Source organism: Salmo trutta, chromosome 33, assembly GCF_901001165.1.
Source record: "Salmo trutta chromosome 33, fSalTru1.1, whole genome shotgun sequence".
NCBI lineage: Eukaryota > Metazoa > Chordata > Actinopteri > Salmoniformes > Salmonidae > Salmo > Salmo trutta.
The window spans coordinates 30,191,397-30,205,678 of NC_042989.1; the positions used below are offsets into that span (position 1 = coordinate 30,191,397).

Below are 14,282 nucleotides of genomic sequence, written 5' to 3' on the forward strand. Positions count from 1 at the left end.
AGACATTGCTTATGTTGTAAATGACTATTGTAGCTGGAAACGGCTGATTTCTAATGAAATATCTACATAGGCGTACAGAGGCCCATTATCAGCAACCATCACTCCTGTGTTCCAATGGCACGTTGTGTTAGCTAATCCAAGTTTATCATTTTAAAAGGCTAATTGATCATTAGAAAACCCTTTTGCAATTATGTTAGCACAGCTGAAAACTGTTGTTCTGATTAGAAACAATAAAACTGGCCTTCTTTAGACTAGTTGAGTATCTGAAACATCAGCATTTATGGGTTCGATTACAGGCTCAAAATGGCCAGAAACAAATAACTTTCTTCTGAAAATCGTCAGTCTATTCCATGAGAGAAATTGCCAAGAAACTGAAGATCTCGTACAACGCTGTGTACTACTCCCTTCACAGAACAGCGCAAACTGGCTCTAACCAGAATAAAATGAGGAGTAGGAGGCCCCGATGCACAACTGAGCAAGAGGACATTACAGTGTCTAGTTTGCGAAACAGACGCCTCACAAGTCCTCAACTGGCTGCTTCATTAGTAGTACCCACAAAACACCAGTCTCAACATCAACAGTGAAGAGGCGACTCCGGGATGCTGGCCTTCTAGGCAGAGTTCCTCTGTCCAGTGTCTGTGTTCTTTTGCCCATCTTAATCTTTTATTTTTATTGGCCAGTCTGAGATATGGCTTTTCCTTTGCAACTCTGCCTAGAAGGCCAGCATCCTGGAGTCGCCTGTTGACGTTGAGACTGGTGTTTTGTGGGTACTATTTAATGAAGATGCCAGTTGAGGACTTGTGAGGCGCCTGTTTCGCAAACTAGACACTCTAATGTACTTGTCCTCTTGCTCAGTTGTGCACCGGGGCCTCCCACTCCTCTTTCTATTCTGGTTAGAGACAGTTTGCGCTGTTCTGTGAAGGGAGTAGTACACAGCGTTGTACGAGATCTTCAGTTTCTTGGCAATTTCTTGCATGGAATAGCCTTAATTTCTCAGAACAAGAATAGACTGACGAGTTTCAAAAGAAAGTGCTTTGTTCCTGGCCATTTTGAGCCTGTAATTGAACCCATAAATGCTGATGCTCCAGATACTCAACTAGTCTAAAGATGGACAGTTTTATTGCTTCTTTAATCAGGACCACAGTTTTCAGCTGTGCTAAAATAATTGCAAAAGGGTTTTCTAATGATCAATTAGCCTTGTAAAATTATAATCTTGTATTAGCTAACACAAGTGATGGTTGCTGATAATGGGCCTCTGTACGCCCATGTAGATATTTCATAAAAAATCAGCCGTTTCCAGTTACAATAGTAATTTACAACATTAACAATGTCTACACTGTATTTCTAATCAATTTGATGTTATTTTAAATGGACAAAAAATGTGCTTTTCTTTCAACAACAAGGACATTTCTCAGTGACCCCAAATGTTTGAATGGTAGTGTATACGTGACTGTGAGAAAGAGAGTGTACATGGGGATGAGGTTATAGTGGAGTATGAAAACATTGTTTGTCATGGTGCAAGTAGAGCTTATTGGAATGTTATGCTGTAAATCAGGAGTGTCAAACTAATTTTGCCCTACGGGTCCTACCTCCACCCTATCCCCTCCCTAATACCTCTACCACCCTAGTAAACCCTTTTAGACTGTTCTAGAGGTGTTGGGAGGCCTGGTTCTACCTCCACCCCTATCCCCAAATAGCTATACCTCGTTACCCCCTAGTACCCCTTTTAGACTGTTCTGGAGGAATTGCGTTGGCAAGTCTGGTCCTGAAGGTGTGGGTGTAGGTATGGTATATGCTCTTGTCTGTGTGGGTCTAAAGATTCAGAATAGTTTATTATGGAACCCTGCACACCTCCCTCTGAGCATGGAGGACCCCTGCCTTGGCACCTTCTCCCCAAGGTGCTCTGCACACTTTGATTCTCTCATCGCTCTCACTCCCTATGCCCGTCATCACTCTCTTTGTCTCCCACCTCCAACTTCGCAGTATAAGGGAGACGGGAAGCGGTGAGGGTTTTCAACAGGCCTCTGGAGATGGGAAGCGGTGAGGGTTTTCAACAGGCCTCTGGAGACGGGAAGCGTTTAACAGGCCTCTGGAGACGGGAAGCGTTTAACAGGCCTCTGGAGAAGCTTATATATTCCCTACATGTATTTCCTTGTTGTAGCACTACCTAAACTGGTTAGGTTTAAAGCCAGTGAGATCAGATATTCATTATATTATTGCTTACGAATGATGCTATAAAAAACTGCCCCTAAATTGTTAATAATTAAGGGAATAGATAGAATCATGTTCGCTAGTGAGAGGGGCCTTGTATGTGCTTGTTATGGGGGTAACTATAAGCATATTGTAGCTGTACCCAAAGCATTTGTTTTTAGCTTTTAACCTTAATTTAAGGCAATCGACTGATGTTATAATCACGTTCCCCAGTTGAAAGGAAATTATTTACGCTTTTAAAAGATTGCCAATCAAGGGTGCATTATAAATGTCCCTATTGGTACTGGGAGTAACGCAAGCACTTATTTTTCTATCTGCTTTATATGCCATGACGTGTTCTACACACAAGCTGTTATCTAAGATATTTACTTTTAGATTGTATTTTAAAAAGACACTTTATGGGAGAAACTACATGGCGCTTCAGTTTCCTCCCCTCGTAGCTTATTGGTCATCCTGAGTGATTGACAGACCAGGCAGGCAATAGGAGGAAGGAAGACTGATCTGCTGGCTGACACATGTTCAAGGGTTAGGGGTAATTTGGTGTTTTAAACACCATCACCCCTTCCCTATTAGCTAATTCCCCTCAACTCCCAGGTCACTGCTTTTAATGTGAAATAAGTTATATAGATGAACAACTTTGATTTAACATTTACAGGGGTAGTTCACCTTGAAATTCAAGTTGACTGGTTTAGTTGTGTAGGTCCTATAATGATTACATCTGTAGACCTCAATCCCAAACGATTTGGAAACTTTCTCATTGCCAGATCTACACAACGATTGGAGTGATGCCCCCTGCTTATCGTTAGACTACTTCTAAAGTATTGACAAATGTCTCTCGTGACACTGTTAGCTGACCAGCGCGCATGCAAGATTCAACTAACATTGTTTGGGGTGAACTGTCCCTTTAAGTCATCCAGTATGTATTGAATGACAGCCAAGCTGACCCGAGGACAGTTTCTGCTGCTTCAGAACCAGAGGTTCTGCTAGCCATTGACCTAGTGCTTTGTTCTAATCAAATATGTATCTTACAAGATAAGAGATTTCAGTTTTACTTCCATGTGTAAAATTCTGCCAAACAGGAATGTATATTAGATTCATGAAATGCTTTTTATTTTTTATATCATGTTTTGTGTTCGTTTTCCATTTGATATAGGCACAATCTGCCTTGTGTGTTTTGTATTGCATCACTCAAAGGCAAAGCTTCTTCCTTCAGGTTTCTGAGGTCTTTACTAGTCTCTCAAGACCGTTAACCTGAGACTTAATGCCACATTAAGTAGCGTTCACTGACGGATCAGTCAAAGCTCTGCATATTAAACCAGGTGAAAAGGTTGCATTTGCTCAAGAGTGCTACTCAATGAACTTTAACCTGTGTGGAAGGTGCTTTGCCTTTGACGTTCCGAAGGAACGGATATCGCCAGTCCTTGTATTCACATTATGTATGAGTGTTAAATGAGTCCTGTTCTCCTACTTCAGAATTTAGTGCCTTTTTTGGACAGTAGACTGTTCTGTAATGAATATGTAGAAAACTATGCCTTTGTTACATTCTCATTTGTTTACTGTACCTACTAGAGAATAAAGAATGATTGATGAACAATGTGTGGTTTTGTTGAGCTGCATGATTTCACAAAATGTGTATCAACTGGTTCAAATCTTGAACTTGAGCTGCACATTTAACTCGAATGCGTGGCTTCTGGAAGATTACCCAGCGTTATCCATAAAATAACTGCAGACGATAGAAATTACATCAATTCATTTTTTTATTCTTTCCTTTACAGAGAGATTATTGTCCAGGCGATTAAAAAAGACCAATGCATTATTATTCTTTGGATTTCAGCATAGAATTACACAGAACAATTAAATTAAAACCCAAACTTGCGCTCAGATTGTTAAGTCTTAATATGCAAATATATACAGTCAAGCCTACACGCATTCGCTCACAGAAATACTCAAATACACTTCATGACAACACAATCATATGCGCAAATGATTGATTATAATAATAACTCAAGACTCCAGGACAAGGCACAAACCAGAGCTGGTCTCAAGTGATTCGTTATGTCCAAATTGGAACCCTATTCTCTACACACTATTAAAAAGTGCACTATATGGGGAGTAGGGTGCCATTTCATGACGAAACCGTTGTACAAATGGTCTGAAGATCGGGCCCAATTCCATTTCTGTCCCTTCCTCCAGCTCAAACCCCTTTAGTATTGGACAGAAATGGAACGTGGCTGCTGAGTTGGGGGTAAAGATTCTCTGCTCTAGTTGATGTCTGTGTTGGGGTAAAGATTCTCTGCTCTAGTTGATGTCTGTGTTGGGGTAAAGATTCTCTGCTCTAGTTGACATCTGTGTTGGGGTAAAGATTCTCTGCTCTAGTTGACATCTGTGTTGGGGTAAAGATTCTCTGCTCTAGTTGACATCTGTGTTGGGGTAAAGATTCTCTGCCCTAGTTGACATCTGTGTTGGGGTAAAGATTCTCTGCTCTAGTTGATGTCTGTGTTGGGGTAAAGATTCTCTTCTCTAGTTGACATCTGTGTTGGGGTAAAGATTCTCTGCTCTAGTTGACATCTGTGTTGGGGTAAAGATTCTCTTCTCTAGTTGACATCTGTGTTGGGGTAAAGATTCTCTGCTCTAGTTGACATCTGTGTTGGGGTAAAGATTCTCTGCTCTAGTTGATGTCTGTGTTGGGGTAAAGATTCTCTGCTCTAGTTGACATCTGTGTTGGGGTAAAGATTCTCTGCTCTAGTTGATGCCTGTGTTGGGGTAAAGATTCTCTGCTCTAGTTGATGCCTGTGTTGGGGTAAAGATTCTCTTCTCTAGTTGACATCTGTGTTGGGGTAAAGATTCTCTTCTCTAGTTGACATCTGTGTTGGGGTAAAGATTCTCTTCTCTAGTTGACATCTGTGTTGGGGTAAAGATTCTCTGCTCTAGTTGATGTCTGTGTTGGGGTAAAGATTCTCTGCTCTAGTTGACATCTGTGTTGGGGTAAAGATTCTCTGCTCTAGTATCCTCTACTAACGTGAGCTCCCATGGTCCCATGTGGCAGTGGGTCTGATGTAGTGTGAAGAAAGTCTTACAATATACAGGTCTCTCTATGGCGGGAGTTTAAAGGTTTGCAGTTATTGAGTCTCGCATTGCCAGACTGGGTTTAATAACTAAAAACCTCAGAGGGGGACAGACTGACTGACTTGTAGACTGAAGGCCACATAAAGGCAGGTGTTATATTGCTCTGAGCTCTGGACCAGGGTTGCCAAAGATATACAGGAAATGCATACTCTTGAAATATTATTTCCCCCATAACGATTTGTTGCATCTGTGTCCTTGGGCCTTTAAAAATATATGCTCACAGTAGCACTTGATAAAAAACAAAAGAACATGCCTTCTGTGGAATGATGAAAGGGTAACTGTATAGACGGATCCTTAATCAGGTATAGACAGTCTAAGGGTCAAACTCAATACAATACAGGGGTGTATTCATTAGTTGCAGACCGTAGCAAAAAGTGGTTTTCCATTTACTCCACACAAGAGTTTCTATTGGACCAATTCAGGTAGGTCCCTCCCCGCTTTGTTTCGTTTGCTTCTGGTTCCTAGTGAATACACCCCTGATGTGGTTCTGAGCGCAAACAGTCACATCCATATATGGTCAAATATAAAGTCCATGATGACGCCTATTGAAATGAAAGCCAGAGGATGCATGTATGACAAATGACTTCCTCTTCCTGTCGTTACACAGCATTCAGGTACACGTACCTGCTTTTCAGTAGAAAAATGGATGCACTACTGTAAGTCGCACTGGTTAAGAGCGTCTGCTAAATTACAAACAAATAAAAAATGGTGAATTTTTACAGAAATGAGGACGGTTTCCGCAAATGCGGGAACATTGCCTTTAAAAGGTGCATAGCTGACAAAGTGTGAACAGATTGAATCCCGGCCTCACTGCAACTATTTTGAGTCAGAAGCGAAGACTCCACTGGCAATGTGAAATTCCCGATAAGTTACTTAATAATGAAATGTGTTTGAATCAGAGCTACTTCCTGATATGAGAGAGACAGAGAAAAAGAACGAGGCACGGAAATAAAGAAATAGATAAGCCTGAAGTGATCTCAAAACACTCTTCAGTCTCTGTGCAGAGAGGCGTGAAGACAAGGCCAAATCCATCCGATACACCACCTGCTCTCTCTTCATTACAACACCGCGCGTTCACACACACACACACACATACACACACACACACACACACACACACACACACACACACACACACACACACACACACACACACACACACACAGTTCCCCTCCTATTACCACAAGTATGATCACTTGGTAAACGCTTGACGACAAACTTAAAAAAAAAGCCTAGCTATAGAAAGAGCAATGTAAAGTGTCTGACCAACTTGGGGACAGTACATGACAATAAATAAGCACTTCCTACGTTCCATCTCTCTATCTATTGGCCAGTCATCGGCCCATAGACGACGACTCCTTACTCTCTCCCATCTCAAGTGGTGTATAGAAGGCTAAAAATCAATTCCCAAAAGGAACTAGAATGTCAATGATCGAATCCATATACAGTTATATAACAGTGGCTATAGCAGCACCATTTCTCATAAAATCACTTGTGCAAGCAACAATTTTTTTCAGTACAATTTAGAAGGCTTTATCTATTTCACATGATAAAGGCATATGTACAACCATTAAAATATATATAACAATGCAAATTTAGGCTTCTCTTAAATCAGATGATAAAGAGAAAAGAAATGTCATAGCGTTGGGGTGAAGGGGTTTAGCTTTCAGATCCTTCATGTTTCAGATCCTTCATGTTTCAGATCCTTCATGTTTCAGATCCTTCATGTGGCTGCTCCTTCATGTTTCAGATCCTTCATGTTTCAGATCCTTCATGTTTCAGATCCTTCATGTGGCTGCTCCTTCATGTTTCAGATCCTTCATGTTTCAGATCCTTCATGTGGCTGCTCCTTCATGTTTCAGATCCTTCATGTTTCAGATCCTTCATGTTTCAGATCCTTCATGTGGCTGCTCCTTCATGTTTCAGATCCTTCATGTTTCAGATCCTTCATGTTTCAGATCCTTCATGTGGCTGCTCCTTCATGTTTCAGATCCTTCATGTTTCAGATCCTTCATGTTTCAGATCCTTCATGTGGCTGCTCCTTCATGTTTCAGATCCTTCATGTTTCAGATCCTTCATGTGGCTGCTCCTTCATGTTTCAGATCCTTCATGTTTCAGATCCTTCATGTGGCTGCTCCTTCATGTTTCAGATCCTTCATGTTTCAGATCCTTCATGTTTCAGATCCTTCATGTTTCAGATCCTTCATGTGGCTGCTCCATGCTTGCTGGATGGACTAGTGTTAAAACCCATTCTGCATCTCGTTACAGTTTGTACCTCCGCTCACTAGGTGAGAATACACAGTTTACATTTCTATTCAATGGAATTTCAAAAAGAGGCAATCTGCAGTTGTTACATCCATTTCTGGATGTTTAAATGAATGATATACACCCATTGATTAATCTGAGAGCGGTTACATTTCTCCAGTCCCATTCCTATTTACCAAAACTGTGGCGGGGACACCACTTTGTTGTTGTTTGAACTGCAGATTGCCCTTTTAAGTATTAACTTCAAATGTCTAATAAAAATGAGATTCACTACATTGTAAGAACTTCAGGGATCAATTAACATTTGAAATAAAATTCCATAGTTTCAAACGAAATAACTTGTAAAACAATGCTCCCAAAGCCATCGACTCAGTATGTAAATGATAGACCCTATTACAGATCTGTATCTTCACACAAATGGTGAATGTATGCATAGAGATCTTTATCCCCCAAACACAAATCAAATGACCAGCATAAAACATACCAGATCCTACCTTCCATCCAACATCCACACGTTACATAAAGCTCCATACACACAAGGCCAGCTGTCCAGCATACACCATACATACCACCGATACTTCCTCAAACAGTTCTAGAACCAAAGACAACCATTCTGCTAACACACATCACCACAGTCAGTCACCGTGCAAAATCTCCCAGTGAGCACTTGGATGTTAAAAAGACATTAAGAAAACCAATTTTTCTCCCTGGGCTTCTCATAGTGGAACCATCCTTCAACTGACTTCTCAACGTGAAATTTAAAACCAACGGTTATTACTTTTGCACAAACCACATCGTCATAACGACGGAGCTTCATCTTTCAGATCAGCCGGAAACGTGCACACACACAGACGTGCATATACACACACGCACAGGGATCATACTGTAAATTGCCATGGTTAAATTCAGCTTCAAGGGCCCAACTTTTAAAACACAGGCACACACACACACACACAAATCTTCTCACAGGTACGTCCATGTCGACTCTGCAGTCCCTGAGATCACCTCACACTTACACAAGGCATTCTCGTCAAAGCTCAACAGAGGGAGAAATGTGTCGAATAAAACCACTAAGAAATATAACAAAGAAAAAAACTCGAAGGCACATTCTGGAAGAATCCATCATTTCAGATGAATGACTTCACACAGGGGAAACAGATACAGTAACTGTTAATGTCAGTCCACAAAAAGGACTGATAATTTCATTTAGTTAAAAGGGACAGTTCCATTCAAAAATGGGGGGGTAAAATGGACAGTTCCATTGAAAAAAGAGGGGCGTTCCGGACAGAGTCCGGTGGAATAGTAGTCTCATTCTTTCAGAAGGATTCTCGAAGTGTGACCAGAGTTTGATGACGTCAGAGAAAGTGATGTCATCACTTCAGAACCTGAACCTTGGCCCGAGGAGAAACAGTTTCTATTGGCCACCCTGTGGGTCACTTCATACAGACAGCAACACTCTGTAGACTACTTCAGGTGCTGTGGAACCACTCAGGGCCTGTGCCCAATCCATACCACAGGCAGCACCACCAGTGCTGTGTCCAGATGGGGAGACAGCAGGGGCTTGTTGGGTAAAGGTCTTCCCTATTGAAATGAACCCAGACAGATCTAACCCAGAGCATTAAGGTACATAGCTATGGGTGGGCATAGGACAGGGACCCTTTCCATTAGATGCAGTAGTATTGCATAGTTAGGGGGAGATTGAGAGAGAGGGTGCTAAGCGAGACGGAGGCTTAGAAACAGGATGTGTGGGTTTTCTAGTTGATCCGAGCCAGAGGGATGTGTAGAATAATGGTCTCTCCCAGCCAGGCCTGTTTCTCTCCAGTTCAGCTGCTCCAGGACTTGCGGTTCTCCCCTCTCCTGTTAGTGGACTCTCCCCGCAGAACGGGCTGGTAGAACTCACCACTGCGCTGGTTCTCCGGGTTCCGTTTGGTGGAACGCTCCCGTCGGAGAACCCGGTCGGGACGCACCAGGACACCGTAACCAGGATTACAGCGGAAGTAGTGGCGCCCGCCTACGGAGCCGTCGTTCTTACCTGTAGAGAGAGAATAAGAGAAAGGGGTGAGGGGTAGACAAGGAAGAGAGTTGGTTTAGTACCGTAATTTCCGGACTATTAAGCGCACCTGAATATGAGCCGCACCCACTGAATTTAAAAAAACATATATTTTGAACATAAATAAGCCGCACATGTCTATAAGCCGCAGGTGCCTACCGGTACATTGAAACAAATGAACTTTACACAGGCTTTAACGAAACACGGCTTGTAACAAAAATAAATAGGCTTTAACGAAACACGGCTTGTAACAAAAATAAATAGGCTTTAACGAAACACGGCTTGTAACAAAAATAAATATGCTTTAATGAAACACAGCTTGTAACAAAAATAAATAGGCTTTAACGAAACACGGCTTGTAACAAAAATAAATAGGCTTTAACGAAACACAGCTTGTAACAAAAATAAATAGGCTTTTACGAAACACGGCTTGTAACAAAAAATTAGCAGTAAGCTTCAGTTGTCTTTTTGCACTGAGTCAATTCCTCACGCTGCTGTTTCCAACGTCTTATCATCGACTCATTAAGACCAAGCTCCCGTGCAGCAGCTCTATTTCCTTTTCCAACAGACAGATCAATCGCCTTCAACTTGAAAGCTGCATCATATGCATTTCTCTGTGTCTTTGCCATGATGAGGGTGACAAAATGACTACCGTAATCAGAATGATGGGAAGTTTGAGAGCGCTCGATTTAATCTAAACAGTAAACAAAAAAGTTTTTGACCTTAACCCGTTCGGCAATTTCATTGGTCTAATGAAAGCTTCATGCCACCAAAAAACTGAGCACGTCACAGAATGTGTTTTTTTGGCGAGCAAAAATTTGAAAGCGGGAAAAATCCATATATTAGCCGCGTCATTGTTTAAGCCGCGAGGTTCGAAGCGTGGGAAAAAAGTTGCGGCTTATAGTCCGGAATTTACGGTACTTTTATTTCCTAAACTAAGCATTGCCTGCTCTGATGATTCTCATGTACATGTGGACAAGGCCCTCTAGATTTGTTATTTTCAGGCTATTTGCTTAGAGTTACATTTCTTCTAGTGTCATTATGTTGAGTCATGCAATTCTGTGTGAACAGTAAACACACATACACAAACACACCTGAGGGCGAGTCAAGCTCCACCCCGACCCACACGCCCTCGGCGAACTCAGTGTTGCCCACGTAGCGCACTGTCCCGCCCTTATTGGCTCCCACCGTCACGCACACCCCCTCTCTCAGCCAATCAGGTAGCACGTAGTCGCAGCCGCCATCCTCGTCGTCCAGGACGATTTCCAGTCTCTCCAGACTCCCTTGTCTTCCTCCTCCTCCTCCTCCTCCTCTCGCCTCCACTTCCTCCCCCAGGATGCGCTGCTGGAACGACTTCAGGTCCGACGCCGACACCCTCTGTACGGAGAAGGGCTTGTTGCCTGTGGTGACGCTGTAGCCGGGACCTGTGGTGGCCATTTTGTTGTCATACTGAGGAGAGGCAGCAGTAACACCGTTCCGTTCAGCTCGCTGCTGCTGCTGGGTTCTGGGTAACGTAGTTTCAGGAGCATCAATCCCCTTTAGACCCACCCCTGCATCTAGGAGGGTGAGGGAGGAGGAGGGGCGGAGGGGGGTGGCAGGGTGGTCACCAGCAGCGCTGGCTGAAGCCTCGGTCAGGGTCGCCGTGGAAACACTAGTGGAGAAGTAGCCGCTGGAGGCCTCGCTGATGGGGCTGAGGGGATAGTCATGCTGGGAGGACAGAACAGGAAGAGGGGCTTCGGTGGACTCTGACCACCTGTCATTGGTCAGGGCCGGGATAAGGGCGGTCCTCCCTACCTTAGCAACCTACGGGGAGGAATCGCGGCAATCACACCACAACAGGAATTTAAGAACTCCAACAAACTTAAGACTGACTGGAGCAAACCAGGACATCATGATGCCAACACAATTATCAATATCATAATGATCATCACCACCATCTTCATCATCATGAGATCCTCAGATCCCCTAGCTTACTACCAACCATAGCTTCATATTACAGTCAATACACTGTCTCAGCCTGGAGAGTTGTTGTAAACTAACTGATTTCAACTAATCAACTACAACTAGACTGATCTCTAACAAACTACAACTCCCAGTGACCACAAGAAGTTGAAAAGACATCTTTTTAAACATATTTTTAACATACTCATAGGGAGTAGAACATTGAACAAGGGGGAGCAGGCAGGAGGAGGGTTGAAAAGAGATGACAGACTGACAGAGGGTTCTTACCGATTCTATCCGGTTCCTGCTGTCTTCAGGCCCCGTCGTCTGCATGATGATACGAGGTGTGTGCTGCCAGGAAGAGAGAGAAACACAATTATTGTTCAAATGATTGAATTTTCAATTATTCACTGAAATACATGAGTATTGTCTCACATTGTCCATAACTTTACGAGTTAATGTAAACATTCAAAAGCTCAGTTGATTATATTCAGCTCTTGACAAAAATGGTTTTAATCCCCAAATTTTTTTCTAAATCCATAGTGGAATTATCTATCTTTAAAGAATGACAAACAGATGGTGGTATTACTAAAGATATATCGTCTCTATGGAAATTAAATAGCAAGCTTAGTATATCCTACATCCAGTGTTCAGCGACTTTTGACTTCATTATATATGGCCATAACCAACTCAGTGGCATGTGGTTTGAGTGTCTGCCCTGAGATTGGAAGGTTGAGAGTTCAATCCCCGGCCGAGTCAAACCAAAAACAGGCAGTGAGCATTAAGGAGATAGATTGGGGGAAAGGCCCTGTCAGTTGTTTGTTCTTCCTTTACCTTAAGGCTTGGACACGCCGAGAGCACTCAGCACCTTTGAAAAAATGTGTGCAAATCGATTCTACATGTAGAAACAGTCAAAATGTCCACCGGCTGGTTTGGGCTGGGCGATATGGCCTAAAAACCACCCCCAAATTGTTTTACTTTTAGCCGATTCACAATACAGTGCATTCGGAAAGTATTCAGACCCTTCCCCTTTTCCACATTTTGTTACTGTAATAGGAATTTTAATGTTTGTGCTTTTCTTATAACCAATTTCTGTGTTCATGCAAGTGACTGACTGAACAAATCCTCACTATCAGTAGCTGCAATTTGGCAGTACGCCCAGACCTTGTTTTGAGAACGAACTACAGATATCTCAGTTTCAAGGTCTTAGCTTAGAGAGAAGAAGCCTCGTGAGGTATTGGTCTGTCACATGTTATGAACCAGTATTGGTCGGTCACATTAATGAAACAAAACGGTAATGATGAATTAATGATGCTAAATCATGCAAATATAACTTGTCTGTGTATAGCCGTACATAACTGCTGGGACTGCCCCGGCAGAGCTCCTGATTGACGTGTACTATGGTGCATTGTGGTGGACAGAACCTCTCCAGCACACTGACAAACAATGATTCATTTAAGATCAACTTTGAGTAACCTTGTGTAAGAATTTCCACAACATTACCTTACAGCCTTCTTCTAAAATGGATTAAATCGTTTTTTTCCCCTGATCAATCTACACACAATACCCCATAATGACAAAGCGAAAACAGTTTAGAAATGTTTGTTAATGTATATTAAAAAAACGGAAATACCATATTTACATAAGTATTCAGACCCTTTGCTATGAGAATCGAAATTGAGCTCAGGTGCATCCCGTTTCATCCTTGAGATGTTTCTACAACTTGATTAAGTCCACCTGTGGTAAATTCAATTGATTGGCGGCACACACCTGTCTATATAAGGTCCCACAGTTGACAGTGCTTGTCAGAGCAAAAACCAAGCCATGAGGTCAAAGGAATTGTCTGTAGAGCTCCGAGACAGGATTATGTCGAGGCACAGATCTAGGGAAGGGTACCAAAACATTTCTGCAGCATTGAAGGTCCCCAAGAACACAGTGGCCTCCCATCATTCTTAAATGGAAGAAGTTTGGAACCACCAATACTTTTTCTTGAGCTGGCCGCCTGGCCAAACTAAGCAATCAGGAAGAAAGGCCTTGGTCAGGGAGGTGACCAAGAACCTGATGTTCACTGACAGAGCTCTACAGTTCCTATGTGGAGATGGGAGAACCTTCCAGAAGGACAACCATCTCTGCAGCACTCCACCAATCAGGCATTTATGGTAGAGTGGCCGGACAGAAGCCACTCCTCAGTAAAAGGCACATGACAGTCCACTTGGAGTTTGCCAAAAGGCACATAAAGACTCTCAGACCATGAGAAACAAGATTCTCTGGTCTGATGAAACCAAGATTGAACTTTTTGGCATGAATGCCAAGTGTCACGTCTGGAGGAAACCTGGCACCATCCCTACGGTGAAGCATAGTGGTGGCAGCATCATGCTGTGGGGATGTTTTTCAGTGGCAGGGACTGGGAGAGTAGTTAGGGTCGAGGCAAATATAAACAGAGCAAAGTACAGAGAGATCCTTGATGAAAATGTGCTCAGGACCTCAGACTGGGATGAAGGTTCACCTTCCAACAGGACAACGACCCTAAGCACACAGCCAAGACAATGCAGGAGTGGCTTCAGGACAAATCTCTGAATGTCCTTGAGTGGCCCAGCCAGAGCCCAGACTTGAACCTGATCAAACATCTCTGGAGAGACCTGAAAATAGCTGTACAGCAACACTCCCAATCCAACCTGAGAGAACTTCA

At 42.8% G+C, this 14,282-nt stretch overlaps 1 protein-coding gene across 7 annotated transcripts in view; it reads right to left on the minus strand.

Annotated features, from left to right (window-relative positions):
* Positions 1-3,950: 3,950 nt before the first annotated feature.
* LOC115172815 (kinesin-like protein KIF13B) overlaps positions 3,951-14,282 on the minus strand; it is a 74,315-nt gene continuing 63,983 nt past the window's right edge. For 6 of the 7 annotated variants that reach the window (XM_029730594.1, XM_029730593.1, XM_029730590.1 and 3 more), the window contains 3 exons: positions 11,882-11,944; positions 10,747-11,455; positions 3,951-9,634 (listed from right to left, as the gene is read on the minus strand). In XM_029730594.1, the coding sequence (XP_029586454.1) occupies positions 9,426-9,634; positions 10,747-11,455; positions 11,882-11,944 (981 nt within the window). In that variant the 3' untranslated portion in view covers positions 3,951-9,425. Of the gene's footprint in view, positions 9,635-10,736; positions 11,456-11,881; positions 11,945-14,282 lie in introns of all 7 variants that reach the window. The other variant, XM_029730596.1, reaches the window with a different exon arrangement.